The sequence below is a fragment of the Mustelus asterias genome, chromosome 21 (assembly GCF_964213995.1).
Source record: "Mustelus asterias chromosome 21, sMusAst1.hap1.1, whole genome shotgun sequence".
Classification (NCBI taxonomy): domain Eukaryota; kingdom Metazoa; phylum Chordata; class Chondrichthyes; order Carcharhiniformes; family Triakidae; genus Mustelus; species Mustelus asterias.
The window spans coordinates 14,070,816-14,090,251 of NC_135821.1; the positions used below are offsets into that span (position 1 = coordinate 14,070,816).

The 19,436-nt window shown below is 45.9% G+C and overlaps 1 protein-coding gene across 1 annotated transcript in view; it reads right to left on the reverse strand.

The window, feature by feature from the left end:
• Positions 1-19,436, reverse strand: part of eif3s6ip (eukaryotic translation initiation factor 3, subunit 6 interacting protein) — a 37,455-nt gene that overhangs the window by 15,969 nt on the left and 2,050 nt on the right. Inside the window, exons 2-8 of the mRNA XM_078237425.1 lie at positions 15,252-15,294; positions 13,942-14,152; positions 10,396-10,475; positions 9,676-9,737; positions 6,407-6,476; positions 2,974-3,047; positions 134-305 (exon numbers count right to left, since the gene is read on the reverse strand). Coding sequence (XP_078093551.1) covers positions 134-305; positions 2,974-3,047; positions 6,407-6,476; positions 9,676-9,737; positions 10,396-10,475; positions 13,942-14,152; positions 15,252-15,294 — 712 coding nt within the window. The remainder of the gene's footprint in view (positions 1-133; positions 306-2,973; positions 3,048-6,406; positions 6,477-9,675; positions 9,738-10,395; positions 10,476-13,941; positions 14,153-15,251; positions 15,295-19,436) is intronic.

Sequence of the window (19,436 nt, forward strand, 5' to 3'; positions counted from 1 at the left end):
GTGTGAGCCTAGCAGCGGGTCAGGAACGAAGGCAGAAGCAGAGCAGCACGAGCCACGAGGCAGCGAGAATATCAACAAAGAAACAGAACAAAAGAAAACCAAGTTTACACAACACAGGACCATCCGCACTTGCCTCCACTGGTGTAGACCTCCAGTTGCCGGTTGATGTTGGATTTGTCAACTAGCGAATGCAGGACATTGAGGACACTGTGAACATTCCAGATTTTGGGATTTGACCGCAGGAATTCAATCTCCTCCTCTGTCTTCTTGGCTGTTTTGCAGCGGTACTGACTAAAAGACTGGAACTGTATAGAGAAAGAGGAAAGGTTTCAATGGAAGACATCGATGAGGTTAGTACCCTAATGGGTGAGCCAGATTTGGGGCGAATCTCTGGTGACCGGCAATAAAGGCCGCAGGAAATTTTTTTTGCAGGGCACATCTCAATTTGATCTCTGAATACAGAAAAGGTTTACCAGGATGTTGCCTGGTATGGAGGGTCTTAGCTATGAGGAGAGATTGGGTAAACTGGGGATGTTCTCCCTGGAAAGACGGAGGATGAGGGGCAACCTAATAGAGGTGTATAAAATTATGAAGGGCATAGATAGGGTGAACAGTGGGAAGCTTTTTCCCAGGTCAGAGGTGACGAACACAAGGGGTCACAGGTTCAAGGTGAGGGGGGCGAGGTTCAACACAGATGTCAGGGGGACATATTTTGCACAAAGGGTGGTGGGGGCCTGGAATGCACTGCCAAGCAAGGTGATTGAGGCGGACACGCTGGGATCGTATAAGACTTATCTAGATAGCCACATGAACAGACTGGGAATAGAGGGATACAAACGAATGGTCTAGTTGGGCACATGAGCGGCGCAGGCTTGGAGGGCCGAAGGGCCTGTTCCTGTGCTGTATTGTTCTTTGAATAAAATGTGGGGCTACTCTTTGCTTAGTCTTCAGAATTATAACAGGCCAAAGGTGCATTCTGATCCTTCACTGGGACTGTCGCTTTAACAGCACTGGTGTGGAACATTGTAAGGTATGAGGTTTGTTCCAGTACAAATCCTAGGAAAAATAGGTTAAGTAACCCGGTCAACATGCCCTTCAGCTCATGACTGCACGTTCGACTTGCGTGGTTCAAATGGCAAATACACAAGATTTATTTTATTCTCTATTCTTTTTATTCTCTATTTTATTTTCTATTCCTAGACTGGACGGCACGGTGGCTCGCCTGCCTCACAGCGCCAGGAACCCGGGTTCAATTCTGGCCTTGGGTGACTATCTGTGTGGAGTCTGCACATTCTCCCCATGTCTGCGTGGGTTTCCCCCGGGTGCTCCGGTTTCCTCCCACAGTCCAAAGATGTGCGGGTTAGGTGGACTGGCCGTGCTAAATTGCCCGTGCTAAATTGCCCCTTAGTGTCAGGGGGATTAGCAAGGTAAATACGTGAGATTACTGGGATAGGGCCTGTGTGGGATTGTTGGCAGTGCAGGCTCGATGGGCCGAATGGCCTCCTTCTGCACTGTAGGGATTTTATCATTCAATCCTTCATGGGACATCCAGCATTTTCATGGCTAGCCCAGTATTTACTGCCCCCGAGAAGTCAGTCGTGAGCTATCTGCTTGAACTGCTCACTGCAGTCCATGAGGAGTTGGTACACCTACGTGCTGTTCGGGGGGGGGGGGGGGGGGAATTCCAATATTTTGACCCGGCGACAGTGAAGGAACAGTGATATAGTTCCAATCACGCAATACAGTCCATCATGCAAATCAGCCTCCCATCCACTGACTCTGTCTACACTTCCCGCTGCCTCGGCAAAGCAGCCAGCATAATTAAGGACCCCACACACCCCAGACCCCACCACCTCTCTTCTGCCTTCTTCCATTGGGGAAAAAGATACAAAAGTCTGAGGTCACATACCAACCGACTCAAGAACAGCTTCTTCCCTGCTGCCATCAGACTTTTGAATGGACTTACCTTGCATTAAATTGATCTTTCTCTACACCCTAGCTATGACTGTAACACTACATTCTACACTCTCTCCTTTCCTTCTCTATGAGTGGTATGCCTTGTCTGTATAGCGCGCAAGAAACAATACTTTTCACTGTATACTAATACATGTGACAATAATAAATCAAATCAAATGCCAAGATGGTTTGTGACTTGAAGGGGAACTAGAAAGTTCTCATGCATCTGCTGCCCTTGTCTTTCGAGGTTGTAGAGGTCACGGGTTTGGAAGGCGTTGTCGAAGGAGCCTTGGTCAGTTGCTGCAGTGCATCTGGTAGATGGCACACACTGCTGCTATTTCAAAACAAAACCGAAATTACTGAGTATCAAATCTGAACTCCATTCATCACTGAAAACTACCCTTTATTTCTGTTCTTCCGAGATGTAGCTTGGAACACAGATAGAATACATGGGTGGCACTGCTGCCTCACAGCGCCAGGGAGCAGGGTTCGATTCCCGGCTTAGGTCGCTGTCTGTGTGGAGTCTGCACGTTCTCCCCGTGTCTGCGTGGGTTTCCTCCGGGTGCTCTGGTTTCCTCCCGCAGTCCGAAAGACGTGCTGGTTAGATGCATTGGCCATGCTAAATTCTCCCTCAGTGTACCCGAACAGGCGCCGGAGTGTGGCGACTAGGGGATTTTCACAGTAATTTCATTGCAGTGTTAATGTAAGCCGACTTGTGACACGAATAAATAAACTTTAAACTTAAACTTTACAAGACTGGATGAGTCTCCCTGATGGTCCCTTACTTTGCATCACCCTTCCTTCGCCTATTGTGCTCGAATGACGGAGATGAGAACTGCTAACTGTTAATAACAAGCCAAGCCTGAATTGTCAACCGTCATCGAGACTCAAAACAAAGAGGAATGAGAAGGCCACTCAGCCCCTCCGAGCTCTGCAAATACATGGCACCACTGGAACACAACGGTAACGTTCAGTCGAGGCCCAGGCAAGTTAGCGAAAGAAAAGGCAGGAAGTCACCTGGTAAATGAACTCATCAATGATGTCCCACAGCCACTGGTTTGGGAGCTCCAGAGGAACGGGGCCATCTGCATCTGAAAGGGACAAGATTATTTGGATTTAAAGTTAGTAGGTTCTGAAAATCCAACAATTGAGTATCACATTAATGTCCTCAATAGCAACTCATTGATTCCCAAACCAGTTTTGCACCGCACTCCCAGAGATTCATGGTCCATACGCAGTTAAGAAACACCACTTGTGTCTAACTGCTTAGGTGTCGCTGTAACTGGTAAACCAGGATATCGCAACATTTTATCTGCTTTAATTCAGCCGCTCAGACACTGTTGATTTTTAAATGAAGCCCAATTACATCATAAGACCATAAGATATAGGAGCAGAATTAGGCCATTCAGCCCATCACGTCTGCTCTGCTATTCAATCATGGCTGATAGTTTTCTCAATCCCATTTTCCCACTTTTTCCCTGTAACCTTTGATCCCTTTACCAATCAAGAACCTATCAATCTCTGTCTTAAATACACTCAGTGACCTGGCCTCCAGAGCCTTCTGTGGGAATGAATTCAACAGATTCACCACCCTCTGGCTGAAGAAATTCCTCCTCATCTCAGCTCTAAAGGGTCGTCCCTTTACTCTGAGGCTGTGCCCTCGGATCCTAGTCTTTCCTACTAATGGAAACATCTTCCTGCGTCCGCGCTATCCTGGCCTTTCAGTATTCTGTTAGTTTCAATGAGATTCCCCCTCATCCTTCTAAACTCCATTGAGTACAGACCCAGAGTCCTTCGACGCTTCTCATACTTAAAAGCTTTTCATTCCCGGGATCATTCTCGTGAACCTCCTCTGGACCCTCTCCAAGGCCAGTGCAGCGCATCCTTCCTGAGCTACGGGGCCCAAAATTGCTCGCTAATATTCCAAATGTGGTCTGGCCAGAGCCTTAGAAATACTCAGCAGTACATCCCTGCTTTTGTTTCCTCGTCCTCTCGAAACGAGTGCTAACATCGGGCAGCAGGGTGACACAGTGGTTAGCAGTGCTGCCTCACAGTGCCAGGGACCAGAGTTCAATTCCGGCCTCGGGTGACTGTGTGGAGTTTGCACGTTCTCCCCGGGTCTGTGTGGGTTTCCTCCGGGTGCTCCGGTTTCCTCCCACTCTCCAAAGATGTGCGAGTTAGGTGGATTGGCCATCCTAAATTGGGCCCCTTAGTGTCAGGGGGACTAGCTAGGGTAAATGTATGGGGTTATGGGGAAAGGATCTTGTTGGGATTGTGATTGGTGCAGACTCGATGGGCCAAATGGCCTCTTTCTGCACTGTAGGGATTCTATGATTCGATCGCATTTGCATTCCTCACTACCAACTCAACCTACCAGTTAACCTTAAGAGAATCCGGAATATCAGAACTCACTGGCTGCAAAACCTAAATGAAGTTGAGTGGGAGAAAGCTCATATGGAATAGGAACAGCAGTGTGGATCAGTTTGGTTGAATGGCTCCTTTCTGCGCTGTAAACTCTATGTAAGGTGTATTGGGCTGTCAATACTGGAAAAGGGAGAGATGCTTTGGGTATCAACTGTCTGAAGCTGTCCACCTTCTTCAGTGTCCTTTTGTTTGAATGTCTTTCAGTTGTATGATCATAATAAACATTACTGTTGGTTATAGGGCGTGCCCCTCTGTCACAGCAGCAAAATATTGATGCTGGAAATCAGTTCTGATGAAAGGTCACAGACAAAGAAAATTACAACCCAGGAACAGGCCCTTCGGCCCTCCAAACCTGCACCGACCATGCTGCCCGACTGAACTAAAACCCCCTACCCTTCCGGGGACCATATTCCTCTATTCCCATCCTATTCATGTATTTGTCAAGACGCCCCTTAAAAGTCACTACTGTATCTGCTTCCACTACCTCCCCCGGCAGGGAGTTCCAGGCACCCACTACTCTCTGTGTAAAAAATCTGCCTCGTACATCTCCTTTAAACCTTGCCCCTCGCACCTTAAATCTGTGCCCCCTAGTAATTGACTCTTCCACCCTGGGAAAAAGCTTCTGACTATCCACTCTGTCCGTGCCTCTCATAATCTTCTGGACTTCTATCAGGTCGCCCCTCAACCTCCGTCGTTCTAGTGAGAACAAACCAAGTTTCTCCAACCTCTCCTCATAGCTAATGCCCTCCATACCAGGCAACATCCTGGTAAATCTTTTCTGTACTCTCTCCAAAGCCTCCATCCACATCCTTCTGGTAGTGTGGCAACCAGAATTGAACACTATATTCCAAGTGCAGCCTAACTAAGGTTCTATAAAGCTGCAACATGACTTGCCAATTTTTAAACTCAATGCCCCGGCCGATGAAGGCAAGCATGCCGTATGCCTTCTTGACTACCTTCTCCACCTGCATTGCCACTTTCAGTGACCTGTGTAACTGTACACCCAGATCGCTTTGCCTATCAATATTCTTAACGGTTCTGCCATTTACTGTATATTTCCTATCTGTATTAGACCTTCCAAAATGCATTACCTCACATTTGACCGGATTAAACTCCGCCTGCCATCTCTCCGCCCAAGTCTCCAACTGATCTATATCCTGCTGTATCCTCTGATGGTCCTCGTCGCTATCCGCAAATCCACCAACCTTTGTGTCATCCGCAAACTTACTAATCTAAGACTTGAAATGTTAAACTCTTCTTTCTCTTCACAGATTCTGCCTGGCCCACTGAGAGTATTTCCAGTTGTGTGTGTTTCTATCTGTGCTTTTCTATTGATCAGTTTTCAGATTCTTGTGTACCCCAGGGTTAACCAAAGGCCAAGAGGATCATAGAATCATACAGTGCAGAAGGAGGCCATTCGGCCCATCAAGTCTGCACGTCCACAATCCCACCCAGGCCCTATCATAGAAAGAATCATAGAAACCCTACAGTGCAGAAGGAGGCCATTCGGCCCATCAAGTCTGCACGGCCACAATCCCACCCAGGCCCCATCATAGAAAGAATCATAGAAACCCTACAGTGCAGAAGGAGGCCATTCGGCCCATCGAGTCTGCACCGACCACAATCCCACCCAGGCCCTACCCCCACATATTTACCCGCTAATCCCTCTAACTACACATCTCAGGGACAATTTTTAACCTGGCCAATCAACCTAACCCGCACATCTTTGGACTGTGGGAGGAAACCGGAGCACCCGGAGGAAACACATGCAGACATGGGGAGAACGTGCAAACTCCACACAGACAGTGACCCGAGGCTGGGAATCGAACCTGGGTCCCTGGCACTGTGAGGCAGCAGTGCTAACCACTGTGCCACCCTTGATAATCACTATTCAGCAACAACGACCACATTTGCAACGTTCTCCTCTTCCCTCTCGCTACCCAGGTTTGTGGTGGGAGGCAGAGCAGGGCCAGGTGAGGGGGAAAAACAGCGAGAACAACAACTATTTTACTGAAAACGTACTTACTCAGAATGTAGTTGAACAAATTGCAGTAGTTGTAGTATGATTCAAACCTCTGCTCCAACGAAGGCCCTCCCTAGAAAGTAAAGAGAATCAGTGAGGATCAGAGGAATAGTTCCCCAAACTATGCTTAATATACAGTCTGCCCTGAAGACTGTACAGGAGCTTAAAGTCCATCGAGGCTTAATTCTACTCAACTACCTTTTGGCAAGTTAATATCAAACTACTGACTCTGGGACACTGTGTTGTGGAATTTCCAAATCATTGATGCAAGCTCTCAATAAATCTGAAACAATGGCATCATGATTACTACTCTTTCAATTAAGCATGAAGACCATACAATCATAGAATCTTACAGCATGGAAAGAGGCCATTTGGCCCCTCTGCTATCCCACTCCCCTGCTCTTTCTCACACACCAAATTCCTACAGTGCAGAAGGAGTCCATTTGGCCCTTCAACTATGCATTAACTGTCCCACAGGTAATCTAACCCAGACCCTATCCCTGTCAGCCACATATTTGCCGTGCTAATTCCCGTAACCTATGCATCTTGGGACATTAAGGGGCAATTTACCAACCCTAGGGCGGCAGAGTGGCCAGCATTGCTGCCTCACAGCACCAGGGACCTGGGTTTGATTTCCGGCTTGGGTCACTGTCTGTGCGGAGTCTGCACGTTCTCCCCATGTCTGCATGGGTTTCCTCCCACACTCCAAAGACGTGCTGGTTAGGTGCCATGCTAAATTCTCCCTCAGTGTACCCGAACTGGCGCCGGAGTGTGGGATTTTCACAGTAACTTCATTGCAATGTTAGTGTAAGCCTACTTGTGACACTAATAAATAAACTTAAAAAAATAAACTTAATCTTTGGACTGTGGGAGGGAATCGGAGCACCCAGAGGAAACCCACGCAGACATGGGGAGAACGTACAATCTCCACACAGACAGTTACCCAAGGCCGGAATTGAACCCTGGCACTGTGAAGCAGCAGTGCTAACCCAGTGTGCCACCTCTGCAATTATTTTTTTCCTTTTCAAGTATTTTATCCAATTCCCTTTTGACAGTTATTATTGAATTTGCTTCTGCTGCCCTTTCAGTTTATTTACTCTCTTTGGCACAGATAATTCCACAGTCGAATCAACTGCTGTGTGAATGATTGTTTTTCCAAATCACCCTAACTATTTTGCTGATTATCTTAATCTCTGCCCTCTCTTCCCAGTGGAGACAATATCTTACTGTTGACCCTTCCATAATTTTAGAGAATCTGGAAGATCTCATCCAACCATCCCCATTGAAACTCTCAACTTCTCCAATAAACTTCTTCAATAAATGTGAGGTTATTCACTTTGGAAACGAAAACAAGGCGGCAGATTACTACCTCGATGGCTGTAAATTGTGAGAGGGGAGTGTGCAGCAGGACCTGGGTGTCCTTGTGCACCAGTCACTGAGGGTAAGTATGCAGGTGCAGCAGGCGGTAAAGAAGGCAAATAGTATGTTGGCCTTCGTTGCGAGAGGTTTCGAGTACAGGAGCAGGGATGTGTTGTTGCAATTATACAGGGCCTTGGTGAGGCCACACCTAGAGTATTGCGTGCAGTTTTGGTCCCCTTTTCTGAGGAAGGATGTTCTTGCTCTCGAGGAAATGCAGCGAAGGTTTACCAGGCTGATTCCAGGGATGGCTGGACTGATGTGTGAGGAGAGATTGACTAGGTTAGGATTTTTTTCGCTGGAGTTCAGACGAATGAGGAGGGATCTCATAGAGACTTATAAAATTCTAACAGGACTAGACAGGTTAGAGGCAGGGAGGATGTTCCCGATGGTGGGGGAGTCCAGAACCAGGGGTCCTAGACGATTCAGGGTAGACCATTTAGGGCGGAGATGAGGAGACATTTCTTCACCCAAAGAGTGGTGAGCCTGTGGAATTCATTACCACAGGAAGTAGTTGATGCCAAAAGATTGAATGTATTCAAGAGGCGGCTGGATATAGCACTTGGGGCGAATGGGATCAGAGGTTATAGGGAGAAAGCAGGATTAGGCTATTGAGTTGGATGATCAGCCATGATCGTGATGAATGGCGGAGCAGGTTCAAAGGGCCGAATGGCCTCCTCCTGCCCCTATCTTCTATGTTTCTCTGGATTCTCAGTATTATCCCCAATTTTTAATCCCTGGTAACATCCCTGTCAATCTACACTGCAGCTTTTCCATTGCTTTTACATCTATCCTGCAAACATCCTGCACAAATCCATCAAAACCTCCTTGTATTTGGATTCCGTGGCTCTCAAAGTGGAATCCAGGATTCCAGGCTAATTTGTTGGATTTTAACTTTTATACTGTACCTCGAACCCGAATCCAAATCAAAATAAAGTTTTCCAAAAATTCATGAAATGGCCTGTACATATAATCTCTGTAATGGTGACCCTGGAATTATCACTGCTTGCTGTAAAAATCCATCTGGTTCACTAATGTCCTTTAGGGAAGGAAATCTGCTGTCCTTACCTGGTCTGGCTTACATGTGACTCCAGAACCACAGCAATGTGGTTGAGTCTTAACTGTCCTCTGAAATGCCACTCAGTTCAAGAGAATTAGGAATGGGCAACAAATGCTGGCCTTGCCAGCGACACCCAATCCCATGAAAGAAAAAAATATATAAAGTTGACACGGTGGCACAGTGGTTAGCACTGTTGCCTCGCGGCGTCAGGGATTCAATTCCAGCCTTGGATGACTGTCGGTATGGAGTTTACACGTTCCCCCCGTGTCTGCGTGGGTTTTTTCCGGCTGTTCCAATTTCCTCCCACAGTCCAAAAATGTTAGGTGGATTGGCCATGCTAAATTGCCCCTTAGTGTTCCAAGATGTGTAGATTAGATGATTAACCATGGTAAATGAGTGGGGCTACGGGGATAGGTTGGGGCGGGGTGGATGGACATGGGTTTGATATTCTGTCAGAGAGTTGGTGCAGGCTTGGTTGGCCTCCTTCTGCACTATGATAAATGGAAGGAAGTATTGAGTGATTACAAAGGCCTTTATCGAGCTTTATTTTTTACAGAATAGAATATGTATTTCTATTTACGATTTTTGAAACACAAAATACGAGTCTCAGTCACGTCAAACATCGAACTCTGTTCTAATTTATGTTACATTTTAAATTAACCAGCACAGGAATGAAAACTACAAGGAGAAGCCGTGCGTCTATAAAGGCCAATGAAAAATAGTATGTAGAATATTATCCCTGTAACACGGTTAAAATGTTGAACGAATAAATGAAATGGTGGCGTTTAAGACTTACGCTGACTTTAGCGTATATGTGTCTGTAGTAGAGCTCCTTGTACAGAATAAGAAAAACAGCATCTGCAAAAGATAATTTAGAAGGTAAATACACAGCTGACTGGGCCTCAGGCACTTGATCCCAGATGTAGTAATAAATTAAGTTTAAGTTCATTTACTAGTGTCACAAGTCAGCTTACGTTAACACTGTAATTAAGTTACTGGGAAAATCTCCTAGTCGCCACACTCCGGATCCTGTTCGGATACACCGAGGGAGAATTTAGCATGGCCAATGCACCTAACCTGCACGTCTTTCGGACTGGAGGAGGAAACCGGAGCACCCGGAGGAAACCCACGCAGACACAGGGAGAACTTGCAAACTCCACACAGGCAGTCACCCAAGCCGAGAATCGAACCTGGGTCCCTGAAGCTGTGAGGCAGCAGTGCTAACCACTGTGCCATCATGCCGTATATTATATTCAAGTGAACGTGCCTCTGGGGTTTCACTTCCACTCTTAAAATGAAGAGGAGCAGACTGAAACTGAGGTTGGCAAGGTCTGGAAACGCATGCTTGTAACATGTCTTGCTGTAAATAAAGTGCGCAAAGACATAGTTCCAGTTCTGCCCTTCACTGCCTGGCTTTCTGGTATCGAACATCTTATATCTGCAGCTGGGACAAGACCATGAGCCAGTACATTAACAAGCAACATCATATTGTGCAAGGTGAAAATGAGAACTGTACCATTTCGACAGATGGACGCGATAGCTTCTGCCTCAGGCCAAGGGGAGTTTTTGAAGAATCTTTCTGTCAGTTTGTTCCAGCTGAAGAAACGGGAGAATTAAAAAACGTTACTCAAAATTTCAGTAACTGTTCGCATTGCAACTGTATAATATTCACACCAAAGATATTCTTCGCTGACCAGTTTTGTTCTGAGTTTCATCAATTTTTTTTTAAAAACAAGTATGATTCAGAAATTATGGCCCAGTGGAAAATGGGAGCATCGTACTAGCTTCAACAACTGGTGCCTCAGTGACGGATTGCCCAACTTTCTCTCCACCCCATTAATGAACAATCGCCACCAATAATCCAAACTGCAAATGCAGGTGACAGTTCAGGGGGCTGGGCGGCGGGGGGGGAGGGGGGGGGGGGGGGGGGGGGGGGGGGGGAGAGAGGGAGAGGAGGAGAGAGAGCGCTTGAGAGAGGGGGGGAGGAGGGAGAGAGCGCGCGCGAGAGAGAGAGAGCGTGGATGCGGACAGCCTGAGGCCGGAGTTCTGTGGAGGTTTGCAAGGCCAGCCGCATGAGGAAGGGGGAATGAGAGCGAGTGTGGATGCGATGCAACAAAGTTCATGTGAGCAAACGAGCACAGAAGAGGAAGCATTTGGCAAACCACATTCAAGTAAAACTGGCAAAGTTAAATCGATACACCGGCATTACTATATTAATGACGTTAAAATGAAACAATGTTAAGTGAGTCGATGTTAAGCAAGGGTTTCCTTTCTGGAAATTGTGGAGAACCAAGGCTCTATTGAGAGGGAAAGTTGTAGTAAATAAAATTAGAGAAGATAAGTATTGCAAAAACTACTGGGTCTAAACGTTGACAAATCAGCCCCGGTTTTTGAAAGAGATGGGAGCAGAGAAAGCGAATGCATTCGTTTTGATCTTCGGAATTCCCCACATCTTAAAATGGTCTCTGGATTAGAAAGTAGCAAAAATTATCCCATTGCTCAGGCAGGAGGGAGAGTGAGAGAGACACACACACAGTAAACTGCAGGCCGACTATTCTGCCATCAGTAATATGGAATCTATTACCAAGGCCATGGTAACAGGGCACTTGGAAAATCACAATAGGGTTAGCAAAGTAAATACAGTGTTAGGAAAGTGAAACCACGTTTGACAAATCTATTGAGAGCTTTTTGAGAATGTATCCAGCAGGGTACGTAAAGGGGAAACCAGTAGATGTAGTATATGTATGCCAAGAGGTTGGTACACGAGATGCGGGACTAAAGGAATCAAGGGATATGGGTGGGAAGGGGGAAATCAGGATACTGAATTCGATGATCAGCCATGATCAAAATGAATGGCGGAACAAGTTCGAAGGGCCGAATGGCCTACTCCTGTTTCTAGTTTCTATGAGGTCGGGGGGGGGGGCGGATTTGCAGTGACATAGTAGCATGAATTGAGGATTGGTTAACGGACAGGAAACAGAGTTTGGCAGGGTGCAACTAAGGAGTACAAGTATTCAGGTGCAGCAATTCAGAACTAATGCCTCTTTGCAAGGGAGTTGGCACACAATGTCCCAGGAAGTCTTGTTGCAACTAAATAGGGCTTATATGAGACAACACCTGAAGTGTGTATGGTATTAAGATATGGAGGGACTACAGGGGTTAACTATTTTTGTATGGGATGCAGGCATTGCTGGCTTTTATTGCCCTTGAACTGAGTAGGCCATTTCAGAGGATGTTACAACGGATTTGGAGTCATAGACAAAGCAAGGACACCATCTTTCCTTCCCTAAAGGATATTAGTGAACCCAATGGGTTTTTATGACAATCGTTTCAGGGCCACCATCAGACATTTAATTCAAGATGCCTTTGATCATTGAATTCAAATTCCACCATCTGCCGTGGTGGGACTCGAACCTGGATCCCCAGCGAATTACCCTGGGCCTCAAATTTAGTGACAATACCACTCTGCCAGTCCACAAATTCATTAGTTCCTGGGATGAGAGGTTGTGAGGCGAAACTTTGTAGGCTGTGAGGACAGATTATGTAGAATGGGCCTATACACTCTGGAACATAGAATTAGAGGTGATCTCACTGTTATGTATAAAATTCTTAGAGGGCTTGACGGGGTAGATACTGAAAGGGATTTGCTGATATGACAGGAAGGTGTTGATAGCACAGCAGGCTTGAGGATCCATATGGCCTATCCCTGTTCCCATTTCTTACGCATTCACGTTTTCTCCTGCATGGATCAAAAAGTAACAAAATGGGTAAGAAAAAAATCTGGACTTTTAACAAGATGGAGACTAGTGTGAAAGCAGTTTGGGAAGTGTAGCAGGGGATGTTGAAACCCCTGCTTATTAGGGGGCCTTTAAAACAAAGTAGATTCATCTAAAATAGTGACCATAATGTGCCTTATATATACCAAAGGAATCACAATGTGCCTCCTACATATATTGTATGAAGATATTGCTTTAACTACATATATAACCAAGAGTAATGAATTTTTAACAAGTATTGTAAATTTGAAATGTAGTTTTAAAGGTGTTTGTGAACCTTGGCCAAAAGCAACTGCCCTGCAGCATAATGGGAAAAAGCAGAACCAGACAGACCACATTCAAATGGAACAATGAAGTATAGAACTTAATTAGTGAGAGGCTTTGGAGGACCTTGCAGCTGTGAGGTACTAGATAATGGAATGAATAGAAGGATTCAACTGCTAATTAAAATGATTCGGAGCATTCTGCTCCTCACTCTTGGCCTGATAAGGTATAGCCAGTTAAGGCAGGATGACTCCCTGACTCCCTTTTAGTTCTCATAGTATGCAGGTGGCGGGAGTGAATCTTGAACCTGTCAGACGTGCCTAAGCAGGTTACTAAGCAATGGAGGAAACACTTTTGGGTCCAATTAGCCAATGAATTCCTAATTATGCCAGGAGGTAGAATGTTGTGGATAATGTATATTAATGTAATTAATTAGGGTGGCACAGTGGTTAGCACTGCTGCCTCACAGCTCCAGGGACCTGGGTTTGATTCCTGGCTTGGGTCACTATCTGTGCGGAGTCTGCACGTTCTCCCCATGTCTGCGTGGGTTTCCTCCGGGTGCTCCGGTTTCCTCCCATAGTCCAAAAGACGTGCTGGTTAGGTGCATTGGCCATGTTAAATTCTCCCTCAGTGTACCCGAACAGGCACCGGAGTGTGGCGACTAGGGGATTTTCACAGTAACTTCATTGCCGTGTGAATGTAAGCCTACTTGTGACACTAATAAACTTTTAATTGGACCATCCAGTTCGTATGACAGATTGGGCGGGGAATATGAATCTTTGAAAGTAGTACATCAGATGTGTTCATGTGATGTAATTTTACAGAGAAGTTAGAATCCATCCGGCATTTCTCTCCCAATGTGTATTGGTCAAATAACGAACGTCTTTACCTGCATACTGTCTCTCGCAAGTTTTGTATTAGCTTCAGCTCAATGCAAGACCCCCGGAGGGAAGCCCCCAGAAAATTCCCTTAACAGAAAGCATTACGTGTACTGTGAAATTCTATATATTTACCATCAGTACCTGTTTTCGTAGATATCCTGAATTTCATACAGCTTCTGTTCAATCAGATCACTGGACACACGGTTAGACTGCAACTCATAGACCTTCTGGTCGATCAGGTCAGTGACAGTTTTGTGGAAGTATTGGATGAAATTCTTGATCACTTCTGGGATCACGTGATAGGTCTGCTGTTCGTACTGCCGCTCGTACGCAAGGTCCTGTTTGGGGTCACCTGAGGACGTAGGAGAGGCTTTTACAATACTTACATTCCTTTCCCAATACTCTTCCCCTCCTCTCCCACCCTAGAATTTGCTGAATATGTTGAGGTACAATTTGTAATTCACCCAAGGGAGCAACTTTAAACCGACCACACTTTGCAGCTGATATCCACATTCGCAATAAGGGGTCAAGGGTAAGGAGCATGGCTGAATTCTCCTTTCCGCAGCCTTTGTGCTGAAGCGAAATGTAATGAAAACAATGCACACAAGATATCACAGAACCCCTCAGGTGCAGGAGGTCGCCATTCGGCCCATCGAGTCCAGCAATCCCACCTAGGTCCTATCTCCGTAACCCCACATATTTATCCTGCTATTCCCCCTGACACTAAGGGTCAATTTAGCATGGCCGATCACTCTAAACCGCACATCTTTATGGGAGGAAACCGGAGCACATGGAGGAAACCCAAGCAGACACGTGGCGAACACGCAAACTCCACACAGACAGCCACCCGAGGCCGGAATTGAATCCAGGTCCCTGGAGCTGTGAGGCAGCAGTGCTAACCACTGTGCCATCCAGTTCTGACGAATGGTCATATTGGACTGGAAACGTTAACTCTGACTCTCTCCACAGATGCTGCCAGACCTGCTGAATTTTTCCAGCATAGTTTTTCTTTCAGATCTCCAGCACCTGCAGCATTTTGCTTTTATTATCCAGGTCTGTCTAGCTTTGTATAATAAAAGTTGGTGCGCACATCTACTGCGCCAGCTATGCCTTCCAAACAGTCACATTTAAGATGTTGCAGACTATTTACAGCACAGAGATCCAGGGCTCCTGGAACATGTATGCAAATCAGGCCTAGCTGTTAAAATCAGATGGACCTTCATGGCCCTGGGTGCATTGCCCACTTTGGGGATTCGCACACAGGTATCTACCCACTAGCTCCCTTTAAAATTGGGGCCAATTCATTGACTCATTCACTCTCTGTAAGAGACGCTCAACTCCTCAGCCCAAGCCAATAATCATTGCAAGCTACCAATTTTCACACATTGACACGTCAATAATTTCAAAGTAACGCACCAAATTTTAAAAAAATTAAACTTATGAAGGTTTACCTGTATGAAGGTCATAGTCGGCATTGTAGGCATAGGGATCGTACTGTGGAAAAGAGAAAAAGACTTTGCATCAATGGGGCAAAAGGACAAGATTCACTAGGGGAAAATTACAACAGGTGTCGGTATTTCTCAGGCAAAACAAATTCACGTAGCAAAACAATTGTGTGAAAATAATCTATCCCACTAACAAGTTTTAACCTATTAACAGGCATGATACACTCTGAAGGGTCTTTTCCTGTGCTGTATACCTCTATGACTCTGCAATCAAATAGTACAAGGCAGAATTATGTAAAGAATCATCTGTAAGGATCATTTTCAAAATTACAGAAACATGCCATTTGACCCAAATGGTCAATGCCAGTATTAACGTTTACTATAAGCTTCCTCTCACCCACTTGGGAAAATGGGATTAGTGCGACTTTAGTGGTAGTTATTGTCGGTGCGGTCTCAATGGGCCGAAGGACCTTTTCTGCACTATGACTTCATCTAAGAACTGGAAAAAGCTACAGACATACCAGATTTTAAGCAAGTTCAGAGGCAGGGGAAAGTGGGGAGGGCAAAGGAAGGGTCCATGATAAAACAGAAAAGTGACAAAATGCCTTTAGCCTGAAACTTTGACTGTTTTGCTCTCCCCAGATGTTGCCTGGCCCACTCCGCCATCCCAGCATCTGCATCAATTTTCTTTCATATTAGTGCTCAGGGATGCCCTCAAAGCATCCCAAGGTGGTCAGGCATACCCACCGACCCCCGGGATACCTCAGCTTGTGACTGACCAAATTTGAGAAGGCGCCGAACATATCGCGAGACTTTGTCGGGAACGTGTAGAGGCGAAGTCAAGGCGTCGGGTGGGAGCGCACAGACCTCCAAATGACTCCTCTACCCAATCACTTCAAGCACCACCTGCCTCACAACTGGCAGAGTCTGGAGATCACACATGGGATTCATTATCCATTTCCGAACCCATCGAACCGGGGCAGATGCAAATCACGCACGAGCCTCACTATAAGAAGGATGTGGAAGCGCTGGAAAGAGTGCAGAGGAGATTTACCAGGATGCTGCCTGGTTTGGAGGGTAGGTCTTATGAGGAAAGGTTGAGGGAGCTAGGGCTGTTCTCTCTGGAGCGGAGGAGGTTGAGGGGAGACTTAATAGAGGTTTATAAAATGATGAAGGGGATAGATAGAGTGAACGTTCAAAGACTATTTCCTCGGGTGGATGGAGCTATTACAAGGGGGCATAACTATAGGGTTCATGATGGGAGATACGGGAAGGATATCAGAGGTAGGTTCTTTACGCAGAGAGTGGTTGGGGTGTGGAATGGACTGCCTGCAGTGATAGTGGAGTCAGACACTTTAGGAACATTTAAGCGGTTATTGGATAGGCACATGGAGCACACCAGGATGATAGGGAGTGGGATAGCTTGATCTTGGTTTCAGATAAAGCTCGGCACAACATCGTGGGCCGAAGGGCCTGTTCTGTGCTGTACTGTTCTATGTTCTATGAACCCAAGGAACTGTCCTAAACGGTTAGTGTTTAATGCCCTGCGACTTCTCTTCAAGGGAACTTCACCTCGGAGGAGTTCTGCTCTCCCCTCGAGCAGGATTTCAGTTTCTCACTTTTTAAAAACTTGTTCATCTACGTTGCTTTGTGTTTCCCTTCCCCTTCTGATCAGTTATCTACAAAAACTCGCTTTCACGGGCATGTCTCTTTCCTCAACAACTGGCTCTGACCATATTCCACATGGATTCCAACTGAAATCCCCACCTTTCGTGTCATGAAAAGTGCTATATAAATACAAGTCTTCCTTTAAAAGAAAAAGTGAATTTAACGAACGTACCATGGATTAAACCTATCAAATGTTTGCCTTCAAAAAATATGAAGGGATTCAATATGGTGGATGTGGAGTAGTTGGCTAAGAGCAGGCAAGGGGGATCAACACAAGATAGCCATAAGCAGATCAAATAAAGAATTTAAAGGTATCTTTTAGCGGTGAGAATGCAGAACTCACTGGTTCATGGAGTGATTTTTTTATTCGTTAATGGGATGTGGATGTCGCTGGCAGTGCCAGCATTTATTGCCCATCCGTAATTGCCCCTTGAACTGACTGTCTCGCTCAGCCACTTCAAAGGGCAGTTAAGAGTCAACCATAGTGCTGTGGCTCTGGAGTCACATGTAGGCCAGACCAGGTAAGGATGGCAAATTTCCTTCCCTAAAGCACGTTAGTGAACCAGATGGGTTTTTCTGAGAATCGACAATGGTTTCATGGTCATCAGCAGATTCTGAATTCCAAATTTTTTTTGAATTGAATTCAAATTCCACCATCTGCCGTGGCGGGATTCGAACCCAGCTCCCCAGAACATTAGGTGGGTATCTGAATTATTAGTACAGGGCAATACCACTATGCCTCCCCTGGAGCAGACAGTATGGATGTACTTAAAGGAAAGCTTGGTGCTCACTGCAGACTCAAGGGGGGAGAAGGACACAGGGTGAGATGAGGCTCATGTGAAATATAAACGCTGCTATCGGCTCGTTGGGCTGCGCAGTCTGTTCTGTGCCAGAGAAAACGCCCACCTAAATCAGATCATTCCTTTGCTTCAAATATCCTCAATATTTAAGGCGAGATAGCTAGATTTTTGATCAGTAAGGGAATCAAGGGTTACAGGGAGAAGGCAGGAAAGTGGACATGAGGAACATTGGATCAGCTGTGATCCTATTGAATGGCGGAGCAGGCTCAATGGGCCAAACATAGAACATTACAGCGCAGTACAGGCCCTTCGGCCCTCAATGTTGCGCCGACCTGTGAAACCAATCTAAAGCCCATCTAACCTACACTATTCCAATATCATCCATATGTTTATCCAATGACCCTTTAAATGCCCTTAATGTTGACGAGTCCACTACTGTCGCAGGCAGGGCATTCCACACCCTCACTTTACTCTCTGAGTAAAAAACCTACCTCTGACATCTGTCCTATATCTATCACCCCTCAATTTAAAGCTATGTCCCCTCGTGCTAGCCATCACCATCCAAGGAAAAAGGCTCTCACTGTCCACCCTATCTAATCCTCTGATCACCTTGTATGCCTCTATTAAGTCACTTCTTAACCTTCTTCTCTCTAACGAAAACAGCCTCAAATCACTCAGCCTTTCCTCATAAGACCTTCCCACCATACCAGGCAACATCCTGGTAAATCTCCTCTGCACCCTATCCAATGCTTCCACATCCTTCCTATAATGCGGCGACCAGAACTGTACGCAATACTCCAAGTGCGGCCGCACCAGAGTTTTGTAAAGCTGCAACATGACATCATGGCTCTGAAACTCAATCCCTCTACCAATAAAAGCTAACACAATGTACGCCTTCTTAACACCCTATCAACCTGGGTGCCAACTTTCAGGGATCTATGCACATGGACACCGAGATCTCTCTGCTCATCCACACTACCAAGTATCTTACCATTAGCCCAGTACTCTGTATTCCTGTTACTCCTTCCAAAATGAATCACCTCACACTTTTCCACATTAAACTCCATTTGCCACCTCTCAGCCCAGCTCTGCAGCTTATCTATGTCTCTCTGTAACCTGCAACAACCTTCCGCACTGTCCACAACTCCACCTTTAGTGTCATCCGCAAATTTACTAACCCAGCCTTCTACGCCCTCATCCAGGTCATTTATAAAAATGACAAATAGCAGTGGCCCCAAAACAGATCCCAAAACAGCCATCTCCTAGTCCTATTTCTTATCGTTTTATGGCACACAGGCTACCTCAACCAGGAAAAACACCCACGCTCCTGGCAAGATTCTGAATCATATGTTATCCATCTAGCCAACTGGACTAACCAGCCCCCATTTCAATGGTATTACAGGGATATTGGAATGAGCCCTGCAGGGAAGACAAGTGAGTGGAGGCAACAGCAGAAAATACCACATCCCTATTGGGAGTTTAATAGAATGAAGAATTTCTCACATGCAAACATGCTTGCAAATCTATAATAACACTCAATGTTTGTCTGTCCAGACTCTTTGTGTTGGTCAGTTTAAGGGGCATATTGGTGAATTATAAAGTTTATTTATTAGTCACAAGTAAAGCTTTACATTAACACTGCAATGAAGTTACTGTGAAATTCCCCTAGTCACCACACTGCGGCGCCTGTCGGGTCAATGCACCTAACCAGCACGTCTTTCAG